Here is a 13,648-nt window from a genome sequence, read left to right as displayed (position 1 = left end):
TGAAGACTATGTATTCATTGAGATATAAGGGAGACAGGATGTATCACATCCCATGTGGTACCTCTGGAAGTCCTGTTATATGAGAATGTGAACCTTCCTACTTCGTTCAATCACTGTTCTCCAGGTACTGTGTCACTCACAAATAAAAACTATCCCACTTGAGAAACAGGATCATTATTTTGTGATGGGTATAGAACGGAACATTTCAGAACCTTGAATTTAAAATGTTGTGGCTTGAAAAAACTTAAGCTAACCCTTTGGGAATGAGTTGGATGTGTTTAGCCCAGTGAATCCAGCAAAGTTGTGGGATACAAGGTTAATACACAGAAATCACTTGCATTCATATATACTAACAATGAAAAAGCAGAAAGAGAAATTAAGGAATCAATCCCATTCACCACTGCAACAAAAAGAATGAAACAGATAAAAATATACCTACCTAAGGAGACAAAAGACCTGTATATGGAAAATTATAAGACACTGATGAAAGAAATCAGAAGACATAAAGAGACGAGAGATATTTCATGACCCTGGGTGGGAAGAATCAATATTGTGAATATGACTCTACTACCAAATGCAATCTACAGATTCACTGTGATCCCTATCAAATTACCAACGGCATTTTCACAGAACTAGAAGAAAAAATTTCACAATTCATATGGAAACACCAAAGATTCTGAATAGCCAAAGCAGTCTTGACAAAAAAAGAATGGAGCTGAAGGAATCAACCTTCCTGACTTCAGACTATACTACAGAGCTAGTCATCAAGACAGTATGGTATTGGCACAAAACCAGAAACATAGACCAACAGAACAAGATAGAGAAGTGAGAGACAAACCCACATACCTAAGGGTACCTTATTTTTGACAAAGGAGGCAAGAGTATACAATGGGACAAAGATAGCCTCTTCAATAAGTGGTGCTGGGAAAACTGGACAGCTATGTGCAAAAGAATGAAATTAGAACACTTCCTAACACCATGCACAAAGACAAACTCAAAATGGATTAAAGACCTAAATGTAAGACCAGACAAGGTGAAAAGAACCATCAGAATGGGAGAAAATAATAGCAAAGGAAACAACCGACAAAGAATTAATTTACAAAATATGCAAGCAGCTCATACAATTCAGTGAGTGCTTCCCTTGTGGCTCAGCTGGTAAAGATCTGCCTACAATGCATAAGACCTAGGTTCAATCCCTGGGTTGGGAAGATCCCCTGGAGAAGGGAAAGGCTACCCACTCCAGTATCCTGGCCTGGAGAATTCCATGGACTCTATCATCCATGGGGTCACGAACAGTCAGATACAACTAAGTGACTTTCACTTTCTTTCACAACTCAATACCACAAAAACAAACAAGTCAATCAAAGTGTGGGAAAAAGACCTACAAAGACATTTCTCCAAAGACACACAGATGGCTAACAAGAACATGAAAATATGCTCAACATCACTCATTATTAGAGAAATGCAAATCAAAACGACAATGAGATACCACCTCACACCAGTCAGAATGGCCATCATCAAAAAGTCTATAAACAATAAATGCTGGAGACGGTGTGGAGAAAAGAGAACACTCTTGCACTGTTGGTGAGAATGTAAACTGATACAACCATTATGGAAGATGGTATGGAGACTCCTTAAAAAACTAGGAATACAACCACCATATGACCCAGCAATCCCACTCCTAGGCATATACACTGAGGAAACCAAAATTAAAGACACATGTACCCCAATGTTCACTGCAGCACTATTTACAATATCTAGAACATGGAAGCAACCCAGATGTCCACTGACAGATGGCTAAAGAAGCTGTGGCACACATATACAATGGAATACTACTCATCCATAAAAAGGAATGCATTTGAGTCAGTTCTAATGAGGTGGAGGAACCTAGAGCCTATTATACAGAGTGAAGTCAGAAAGAGAAATACAAATACCGTACACTGACACATATATATGGGAATCTAAAAAGATGGTACTGATGAATTTATTTTCAGGGCAGCAATGTAGAAACAGACCTATGGACATGGGGGAAGGGAGGAGGGTGAAAGTGAGTTGTATGGAAAGAGTAGCATGAAAATTTACAGTATCATATATAAAATAGATAACCAGTGGGAATTTGCTATGATTCAGGGAACTCAAACAGGGGCTTTGTGACAGGCTGAAGGGTGGGATGGCAAGGGAGATGGGAGGGAGGTTCCGGAGGGAGGGGCATGGCTGTATTCTTGTTGATGTATGTTAGAAAACCACAAAATTCGGTAAAGCAATTATCCTTCAATTTAAAATTTTTTTCAAAAATAAAATGTTCTAACCAAAAAGAAAAAAGAAATCTGTGGTCATAAGCATATTTTTTATTTCACCATGTGACCTAGGGTGCCTATTCTTTACATCAATCACCTCTGTATTCATAAAGGGCATTCATTCACTGTCTAAGTGGGGAATGATTCCAATCTCTAAATATGTAGCAAGAGACAAAATGAATACCCTGACTCCACGTAGCTTATATAAGGGAATTTCAGCAAGATCATGATGAAGGTAAGTACAATGAAATTGTATATGAACAATGATAATGACAAGAAGTCCTGGTTTAAATACAGATTCAGGAAATACCTAGATGATAGGAAGATATTTGAACAAAACCAGTAATTGACTGAGAATGTGTTATGCAAATACATATGGGGACCATTAGCCAAAGGAAGTAATTTAACCATGTCCTCTAGAATTGGGACCAGGCAAGAAAATGAATTGTGATCAGGAGAATCCAGCAGGAGCACAGTGCATTCGTTGGATACACTAGACATTTATGGCCTCCAAAACACAAGAGAATAAATCTGTGCTGGTTTAAGGTACTCAAATTTGTGGCAATTTGTAATAGGAGAAACAGAAAAGTTAATATGGTGTATGTAGAAAAGCAAGAGTCTATAAAAATATCTAGAAAAAGTATAATTTGCAAGGATAGGAACCACATGAAAAAACTGAATGCAATTCTTTTATAACTGCCATTTACAAACTGGAATTGAAATTTTAAACATACATATTTGTATGCAAAAAGTAAAAGAATAACTTAATCTAGTAAAACATGGGCTTTTATGCTGAAAAATACTATGGTAGTAAAAGTTAAAAATAACCTTTTATTTAGGGCATTTTTGAGAAACAAACCATAGTCATTGAATTGCAAGGCAAATATACCATATTCATTGATTGGGGGCAACAAGAAATACCACCTCACCTCAATGTCACATTCATTTTAATCCATTTCCAGTCAACACATTTGTACATTCAAATAAAATTATTCTAATAATAGGAAAGGGAAAAATAATGAGAGCTAAAATATCTGAAAGCACTGAAGTGGTTGGAATCACTCCACATGATATCAAGATTTCAAAGATTTCAGTTGGTGGAGGATTCCGTCCCGCACCCGTTGTGGCCTGTCTGTGGAAGCACACCCTGAACATGAGTATGATGAGCCATGACCTAGTCTTACATTATTCTGTTTCTACCTGACCCTAATCCACACACTATTCAATTTGACAATTTCAGCTGGATGTGAAGAAAGGGCGCCTAATGAAGCTGGTCTTTCATCTTACTCCTTTCCAGGGAATATCGTGAAAGGCCTGTAATAGTGTAAGATCAACAGACTTCATGTTGAAAGACATGAAAATAATGTACTCAAAATCACTGACTATTCATACAAGGAAGGTAAACTAGCCATTTCAACATACCTCCTTCAACCTCTCATATAAACATAATGTCATTAAGTTTTGGGGCTTCTCATGTGGCTCAGTGGTTAGAACCAGCCTGCCAAACAGGACATATGGGAGACACAGGTTCCATCCCTGGGTGGGGAAGATCCCCTGGAGAAGGAAATGCTACCCTCTCCAGTATTCTTGCCTGGAAAATCCCATGGACAGAGGACCCTGGTGGGGCACAGTCCATGGGAACACAGAGTCTGAGATGACTGGGAGACTAACCCACCACAAGTTTTATTTTTTATTTTTGCTGTGCTGGGTCTTCATTATGGTGCAGGCTTTTTCTCTAGTTACAGTAAGCAGGGGCTACTCTCAATTTGCAGTGTACGGACTTTTCATTGCTGTGGGTTCTCTTGTTGGATAGCACTGGCTCTAGACTTCAGTAGTTGCAGCTCCCAGGCTCTAGAACATAAGACAACAGTTATGGACCATGGGTTTCATTGATCCATGGCATGTAGGATCTTCCTGGACCAGTGATGGAGCCTGTGTCTCCTGCATTTGGTAAGAGGATTCTTTATCTGAAGCCACCAACGAAGCCCCCATATTATAAGTTTTAACGTAACATGGTGTGACTTGTAACGATTCTACAGCTTTTACTATCTTAGAGAACTAAAGACTCATTCATTCACAGTTATCTATTCCCTGCTGTGGGCTCATATTCACCAAATCCATGACATTTGAAAAAAGTTCTTTGGTGACATCTGAGGACACAATGTTTCTCAACAATGTTTTATATGGACAGTATACATGTATGGGAATCAAGACAGCTGGGAGAAATACCAACAACCTCAGATATGCAGATGATACCACTCTAATGGCAGAAAGTGAAGAGGCACCAAAGAGCCTCTTGATGAAGGTGCAAGAGGAGAGTGAAAAAGCTGGCTTAAAACTCAACAATCAAAAAAAAAAAAAAAGATTATGGCATCCGGTCCCATCACTTCATGGCAAATAGATGGGGAAAGAGTGGAAACAGTGTCAAATTTCATTTTCTTGGGCTCCAAAATCACTGTGAACTGTGACTGCACTCATAAAATTAAAAGATACTTGCTCCTTGGAAGAACATTTCTCTCAGCTATGAATACGCTTATGAAATGAAAGGGAGGACGTTTGCCGAAACACCTTGCCACACTCTTTACATTTGTAAGGTTTCTCTCCAGTATGAATTGTATTATGACGTGTAAGGTAACTCTTGCTGCTGAAGACCTTCCCACACTCATTACATTTGTAAGGTTTCTCTCCAGTATGATTTCTATTATGAATTTTGAGGGTTATCTTTCTACTAAAAGCCTTGCCACACTCATTACATTTGTAAGGTTTCTCTCCAGTATGAATACTCAGATGGTTTGCAAGGCTGTTCTTATGCCGAAAGAGCCAGCCACACTCATTACATTTGTAAGGTTTCTCTCCAGTATGAATTCTCTGATGACGCGCAAGGGTGCTCCTGTGACTAAAGACCTTGCCACAGTTATTACATTTGTAAGGTTTCTCTCCAGTGTGAATTCTCTGAGGACATTCATGGGTTCTTCTTTGACTAAAGTCCTTGCCACACTCTTTAAATTTGTCAGGTTTTTCTTCATTGTGGACTCTGTTATGAATTATCAGTAATGAATTCTTACTGAAGACCATTTGTCTTTTATCAGTGTCTGCTTTAAGTTGTAATTTCTTGATCACATGTACACGAGACATATCTAAAACATAGAAAACCACAATTATCCTGTATATTACAATTCATAAACAAATGTCTCACATTAAATATATGCTACTATGCTAAAAAACCACTTATATCAAACAAAGCAAAGCAAACACCTAGAATCAGCCATGATGAGTTTATAAAATTTATGAACACAAAGGTATATGATTAGTTTCTAAGGAAAAAAACTGATCAGAGATAATTCTACTATTTTTAAGAGCACTGCAGTTTTAAACAAGTGGTGACAAAAACATTCAACCTAAACAAACTCCTTTTGGGAATCAAAGAAATTGTATATTTCCACTATGCCCACAATCTATGGATCAAGTAATGAAACACTGCTGCTTCAATACCAAGGAGAAAAAATCATAATTTACATATATTCTGCATGTGCCTGTGTGCTGTCATGTCGAACTCTTTGTGATCCCACGGACTGTGGCCCGCCAGCCTCCCCAGGAAATCTTCCAGAAAAGAACACCGGAGTGGGTTGCCAATTCCTACTCCAGGAGATCTTTCTGATCCAGAGATTGAACATGCATCTCCTGAATCTTCTACACTGGCAGGCAGATTCTTTACGTCTGGTGCAACCTGAAAGGCCCCATATTCTGCATTCACACTATAAATAAGTGATGATAAAGAATGATAAAATTATAAAGAATACATTGTAAAAGAATATATTGTATAAAGAATATATATTGTATAAAGAATATATATTGTATAAAGAATATATTGTAAAACTAACCAAATCAAAATTAACTTATCTAATTAACAACCTATATAAGTAGAAGTTACCAATCAGACAAAAATAGTATAAAGAAAGTGAAGAATTTCCTTCCGGTTCAAGATGGCAGAGTAGAAGGACATATGCTCCTCTCCTCCTCTGAGTACACCAAAATCACAACTAGCTGTTGAACAACCATCGACAGGAGGACAATGGAACCCACGGAAAAAAGAGGCCCCATGTCCAAAGACAAAGAAGATGCTGTCCCAAGACAGTAGGAGGTGTGTAATCACAATAAAATCAAATCCCCTACCTGCTGGTGAGTGACCCACAAACTGGAGGACAATAAACAATACCAAAGAAGCTATCCCCACTGTGTGAAGGTTCTGAACCCCGTATCAGGCTTCCCAACCTGGGAATATGATAAAGGCGCTGAGAATCCCCAGTGAACCTGACCTTGAAGTCCAATGGTATTTGATTACAGGACTTCCACAGGACTTGGGCAAAGAGACTCCATTCTTGGAGGGCACAAACAAAATCTTGCACACACCAAGACCCAGAGGAAAGGAGCAGTGACTCCACGAGAGACTGAACAAAAACTACCTGCTAATGTAGAGGGTCTCCTGTGGACGGGTGGGTCGACAGGGGCACACCAGAGGGGCGGGGCACTGGCAGCAGCAATCCTGAAGGTCCCCCTTGGTATAAGCCCTCTCGGAGGTCACCATTAACCCTAGCATAGAGCCTGTAGACCCCAGGGCTGGGTCAACTCAGGCAAAACAACAGAGAGGGAGCCCAACCCTACCCACTAGAGAAAGACCCAGTTTTTCCCTCCCACCAGGAAGTTTGCACAAGTGTCTTAGCCTCCTCCGTCACAGCGCAGACAGAAGAAGCAAGAAGGACCACAATCCCACAGTGGCTAGAACAAAAACCACATTACAGAAAGTTAATCAGGATGAAAAAGCAGAAAGTTATATCCCAGATGAAGGGACATAATACAACCCCAGAAAAACAATAAATGAAGTGGAGATAGGCAACCTTCCAGAAAAAGAGTACAGAATGACAGGGAAGATGATCCAGATCTTGGGGAAACAATGGAGAACATGCCAAGAAATGTTTACCCAAGACCTAGAAGAACTAAGGAACCAACAAAGAGAGATAAATAATACACTAGAAGGAATCAACAGCAGAAGAACTGAGGCGGAAGAACAGATAAATGACCGAGAGGACAGAATGGTGGAAATCATGGCCACAGAGCACAACAGAGAAACAAGGATGAAAAAGATAAAGGCACCCTAAGAAACCTCTGGGACAACATTAAACACACCAATATTCGCATTGCAGAGGTCCTGGAAGGAGAACACAGAAAGAACCTGAGAAAATATTTGAAGAGATAACAGTCGAAAACTTCCCTAACATGAGAAAAGAAATACTTAACCAAGTCCAGGAAGTACAGGGAGTCCCTGGCAGGATGAACCCAAGGAAAAACACACCAAGCCACACGGTCATCAAACCGACAAAAATTAAGACAAGATAAAATATTTAAAGCAACAAGGGAAAAAAAAAAATCATCTCACATATAAAGGAACTCCCATTAGGTTATCAGCTGATTTCTCAACAGAAACTCAACAAGCCAGAAGGGAATGACACCATATATTCAAAGTGATGAAAGGGAAGAAGCTACAACCAAGAATACTCTACCCAGCAAGACTCTCACTCACGTTTCACAAATAATTCAAAAGCTGTCCAGACAAGCAAAACTTAAAGAGAATGCAGCACCACCAAGCCAGTTTTACAACTAACGCTCAAGGAAGTTCTCTAGGCAGGAAAACAAAAGAGAAGGAAAAGACCTACAGAAAATAAATCCACAACAATTAAGAAAATGGTAATTGGAGCACACGTATGGATAATTATCTTAAATATAAATGGATTAAATGCCACAACCAAAAGGCATAGACTGACTGGGCAAATGAAAACATCTGCATGTATGCAATTCCAATTACCACAATACCCTGCTTGACCCCACAAACTGAATGCAATTATTTTATATTGTTAGCTTAATCACATTCCCATTATGGCTTTCAACTGTAATGATCTCTAATTTTTTGTCTGGATATTAATCATGAAAACTGATAAACATCTTTACTATTGAGACTATGTAGCTATGCAACTATTGTGACTATGTAATATTACATATTACACATATGTAACTATTGTGACTATGTAACTATACCATGATTGGTCAACAGAAAAACGATAGAATTCTATATCACCAAAACTATCATTTAATAGAAAAAGCTTTAATCATGTTTTAAAATCCATATGCATATCAGAATTATCTTGGAATTTTTTGAAAAATACAAATGCCCAGGTATTGCTTTTTTCCTACAAAGCTCCAGATATGTTTCCAATGAGCAGCCATAAACAACTGGAGTACATGATGATCTTTTACTTTTATCTAGTTTGTTACACTTTTCCTATTTCATATTCAGTGCTCTCATTTAGCTTGTGTTTTCCAACCTTTTTTTAATGTTCTTTCTCAAGCCTTTATCAAGTGTATATACAAAAGCTTCTGTATACATACATACAAATAGTATGTATAATATATATATTTTAGAAAACTTATGAATTTTTGGCTAACTAAAAAATTTATGACATTTCACTTGTGTGGTTTAGTATGAGTAGAATGACAGATTCCTAATTAAAAAGTAGATACACAACAGGCAACAAAGATTTACTGTACAGCACGGGGACCTACAGTCAATCTAATGGAAAACAATCCATCTGAAAAATAATATATGAGTGTATGCATAACTGAGTCACCTTGTTGTGCACCTGAAATACTGTAAGTCAATTATACTTTAATAAAATATATGCATTAAGAAAAAAAAAGAAAGTGAATCCAATAGTAAAAAATCAAACTTAAATATAGATAAGTGAAATATTCTGTAGTTATAGTAAAAATGAACAAACAGTACAATTTACTACCTATGCAGTGCCATTAAATATCCAGTTCACTGGCTCCAAGTCACATGAAATAAAGAGAGAGCAGTATGTAACTTTATTAAAAGGGTCAGAAACCACATTGTTGAAAATAAAGTGTGATAAGAGAGCACTCAAAATATAATGCAAAGGATGTCATAATAAGTATTATAGAATATTAATGTGTCTTTTTATACAAAAGTAACTTTTGAGCCTTTAACATAAGACATGCACTATTCTAAGCCATCTAACAATCTTTTAAAAGAATTTGATCCCTCACCAGGGATCAAACCTGTGAGCCCCTACACTGCAAGGCAGATTCTTAACCACTGGACAACCAGGGAAGGCCCTGAAATGAAAGAATTAAAAAAATTTTTTCTCTTTTTTAAATTATGAAAGTATGACAACACATTTATAGGAGACTTGGAAAATACATAACAAGGTTACATAGAGTGCCACTATATATTATAATTGTTTTTCAAGTAGATAAATTAAGATTTTTAGTTTGAGTTACAATATCAAACTCTCAAAAATTAACAGAATGAATAGACATAGTAGTAGAAGGACACAGTAGACATGAAGAGCATGAGAAAGCAATTCACCATAATTAAGATTTATACAATTTTCACACAACAGTAGTAAAAATTACTCAATTCCCATAGACTACAAACTAGTCCCAAAGACTAAAACATTGATACAGTGCCATGTATTTTGGCATCTAGTATTACTGCCAGAAGTCTAGAAAATTTATTATCTTAGAGATAGAAATGAAAGATTTTAAAATGAGATTGTGATATTGAAGGAAGAGAAGTTTACATCTATTACACTACTCACTATGGCATGTATGATACTGCATATTCCACAAGCTCCATTTCCATGCATATGTTTGATAAAAACATATGCAATATTCGAGGTGACTAGGCAAGCATTTTCTTGGGAGAAACTAGAATGAAGAAACAAGAACAGTCCAACCAATGGAGGTGAGTTAATCCTGCACACACACAGTGCGCACCTAAAGAATCCACAGTACCATAAAGTAGGGAGACCAGGATTTCAGAATGAAGTTCCTGGCTGGGTGAGCAGAATTGTCATGGGGAAGCGAGGCTGGCAGAAGGTGTTTGACAGAGTCTGAGCACTTTAGGCCCTGGGATACCACAACTAGTGAGCCCTTGTTCCATAATGACAGAAGCCACTGTAATGAGAAGCCCACATATTGCAACCAGATAAAGCCTGCAAGCAGCAACAAAGACCCAGCCTAGTCAAAAAATAAAATAAAAACTTAATAAGGAAGATAATAGAACTATAAATGACAGGTACAGGTACTCGTTAACCCAAGAGGAACACAAGTTAAAAACAATGAACAAGAAAGACTTTGGGGGGAAAAAAAAAAGAAGGACATTGGGAAAACTCTGCAAACCAGTAGAGAAGCTGGAGGACCTATGTGGGGACCATAGTTTACTGCTTTTTCAGAAATATCTCCAGGAATTTAATCTTACTCATTCCCTCTTCCTTCCTTGCTCCCCTACTCCAGTCCTTCAATTAGATGTTCTGGTTGACACGTCAGCATTAGCTAGGTGCAGTTCTGCATGCAAAACAAACCACCTTCAAAGACCTTTCTTTACAACTCTCCTGTGATTACCTCCAGACCTCCACTAGGAAGCTTCCTTAATCCCAGAGTTCTGGTCTCTGTCTGGTTTTACTGCTCGTAGTTAAAAGATAGTAAGATAAATTACCAATAAATATGCACTCAGCATTTTCTCACAGAGTTGCTCTTTTGTGAGCTCTCCCTGTGTTGTCTCTCATATTCCTGTGTGTTTGTGAGAAATATTCAGTGTGAAATCGCCACAGACCTAAGAAACTGCCTATCCTGAAAATACTGAAACGAAGAGTGTAGGAAAGTTGATGACAATTTTCTGGCCTTCGATTCCCCAGCTCATTGAGATTGAGGTATAGAAGACTCCCAATTCCCGTGTGTACCCTCCAAAGGAAATGCAAAACAAAATCACACTGAGATATTACCTCAGTCCTACTGGAACAGCTGCCACCAGGATGGAGGGGATATATGTATACTTATGGCTGAATCACACTGTTTTATGGCAGAAACCAACACAACACTGTAAAGCAATCATTCTCCAATCAAAAAATCCAGAGATTCTCGAAATCAACCTTCTAAGGCACACATGCGCGCGCGCACACACACACACAGACACGAGATGACAAGTGTTATCGTGAATGTGGAGGAAATGGAACTCTAATAATTATACTGAAGAATGCAAATTGGTGTACCAACTTTGAGAAATAGTTTAAAGTTCCTAAAAATATATTTCTACGAACTTCCCTGGTGGTCCAGTGGTTAAGAGTTGAGCTCCCAATGCATGGGGCAGGGGTTCAATTCCTGGTCAGAGACTAAGATCTGGCACACTGTATAGCATAGCTAAATATATATATCACACAATGCATCACTTCCATTATGAAACCATTGTCTTAAAAAGACACCTGCACTGCCATGTTCATTACTGAACTATTTACAATAGCCAAGACAAAAACAATCTAAGTGTCCAACAGACAACACACAAAATCTGAAAAAGGGGGAAATCTAGCAACTATCCCAACATAGTTGGATACTACAAATATTTGCTCACCACATTATTCAGAAATAAAGACCCTCACTTATCAGTAAAACACAGTATTAAAAAGAAAAAAAACAGAGTCAAATTAACGGAAACAAAGTAGGTATCACGGTTTGTAGAATGAGGAGCTATTACTCCAAAGAATATATTTCTAGTTGTAACTGGAAGGAGTTACAGAAATCAAATTACAGTATGGTGAATATACTTATCAACACTCTGATATATAATTATAATAAGTTATCCTCACCCACAGAGATCAGGTTCCTATAGGTCTCCCACATCACATCCCTATATAGGGCCCTCTGAGCAGGGTCCAGACATTCCCACTCCTCCTGAGTGAATTCAATGGCCACATCCTTGAATGTCAACTGTTCCTATAAGGAAACACATTTCAGAAAGGGGTCATGAGAAGAGTTCTTATTGTCACAAAAAACTGAGGAGGGGGAGGGAGGGGTGAGAATCACTTCAATTTAAGTATGTACTCTGACAGATCCGCTTATATGTATCTGGAGCAAATTATGGGTACCTAATTTTAATTCCTCATGCTTTTTCATAAAATTATGATATCCTCCAGTTAAAGCGGATTTTTCATATTTGTGGGCAATATATGAAATACACAGAAAAAAATTCTACAAGTTTATCTATGCAGAAGTGTTATCTATTATGTATTATATAATAAGTGATATTCCTTATCAACATGACTTACAGTGTAATTGGCATCTTAAGAGGGTACAAAATTGAGACATCCCTGGTGGTCAGGTGGTTAAGACTCCACATTTCACTGTAGGGGACCCAGGTTCAATACTCCTTTGGGGAACTAAGATGTCACATGCTGCATGGCATGTCCAAAAATTTAAATAAAGAGAGAGAGATGACAAGGTCCACAGTAGAATTTTTACGAAGTGTAAATATTAAATGACAAAGATGATAAGAACAGCAAAGACTTAAGGTGTCCAAATACTTTCTAGATATTAAGCATTACTCTAAATGCTTCATATGTAAGATTTTTTTGATGTGGACCATTTTCAAAGTCTTTATTGAATTTACTATTATATTACTTCCATTCTATGTTTTGTTTTTTTTGTCAGCACGTACAGAGAAAAATGATTCCAGAAGAAAACTACTACTCCAAAAAACAATTTTAGGGACTTCCCTGCTGGTCCAATGGCTAAGACTCTGAGCTCTCAATGCAGGGAACCCAGGTCCCATCCCTGGTCAGGGAACTACATTCCATATGCCAGTTAAAAGAATCCACAAGCCACAGTGAAAATGGATCCTGCAACTAAGCGGCACAGCCAAATGCATAAATAAATACTTTAAAAAAAGAAACTTGAGGAAAGATGTAGCATAAGAAAATAAATCAACACTGAAAAATCAGTTGCAATTGTATACACAATGAACAGTGTCAACTGGAAATCAGAGAACAATCCTATTTATTATAACATCAAAAGAGGTAGAATACTTATGAAATATTGGCAAAAATATTAGCAAAGAAGGTAAAAGACTTACACACTGAATACTGCCAGACATTGCTAAAAGTCCATGGAAACACAAGTAAAAGAAACTCTGTACTCAGGAACTGACAGGATTCTTAAAATGATCACAATACTCAAAATTTTCTACCTGTGTGTGTGCTCAGTTGCTTCAGTTATGTTCTACTCTTTGCGAGCCTATTGACTGTAGCCCGCCAGGCTCCTCTGTCCATGGGATTCTGCAGGCAAGAACACTGGAGTGGGTTGCCATGCCCTCTTCTGGGGATCTTCCCAATCCAGAGATCAAACCCACATATCTTGTGTCTCTGCCTGCATTGGCAGGCAGGTTCTTTACCACTAGCACTACCTGGGAAGCCCTAAAGTTTTCTACAGACACAATGAAATCCCTA

General features: G+C 38.0%; 1 protein-coding gene across 2 annotated transcripts in view; it reads right to left on the bottom strand.

Annotated features, from left to right (window-relative positions):
• Positions 1 to 13,648, bottom strand: part of LOC145515104 (uncharacterized) — a 45,890-nt gene that overhangs the window by 28,098 nt on the left and 4,144 nt on the right. The window contains exons 3-4 of one of the 2 annotated variants that reach the window (XM_081514692.1): positions 12,014 to 12,140; positions 4,858 to 5,434 (exon numbers count right to left, since the gene is read on the bottom strand). In XM_081514692.1, coding sequence (XP_081370818.1) covers positions 4,858 to 5,434; positions 12,014 to 12,140 — 704 coding nt within the window. Of the gene's footprint in view, positions 1 to 4,857; positions 5,435 to 12,013; positions 12,141 to 13,648 lie in introns of those variants that run through there. The other variant, XM_081514689.1, reaches the window with a different exon arrangement.

The sequence above is a fragment of the Giraffa tippelskirchi genome, chromosome 7 (genome assembly GCF_054371585.1).
Source record: "Giraffa tippelskirchi isolate mGirTip1 chromosome 7, T2T-mGirTip1v1.2.pri, whole genome shotgun sequence".
In the NCBI taxonomy this organism is placed as follows: Eukaryota; Metazoa; Chordata; class Mammalia; order Artiodactyla; family Giraffidae; genus Giraffa; species Giraffa tippelskirchi.
Note: the sequence above shows the minus strand (reverse complement) of the source record. Positions and strands in the feature narration are given on the sequence as shown.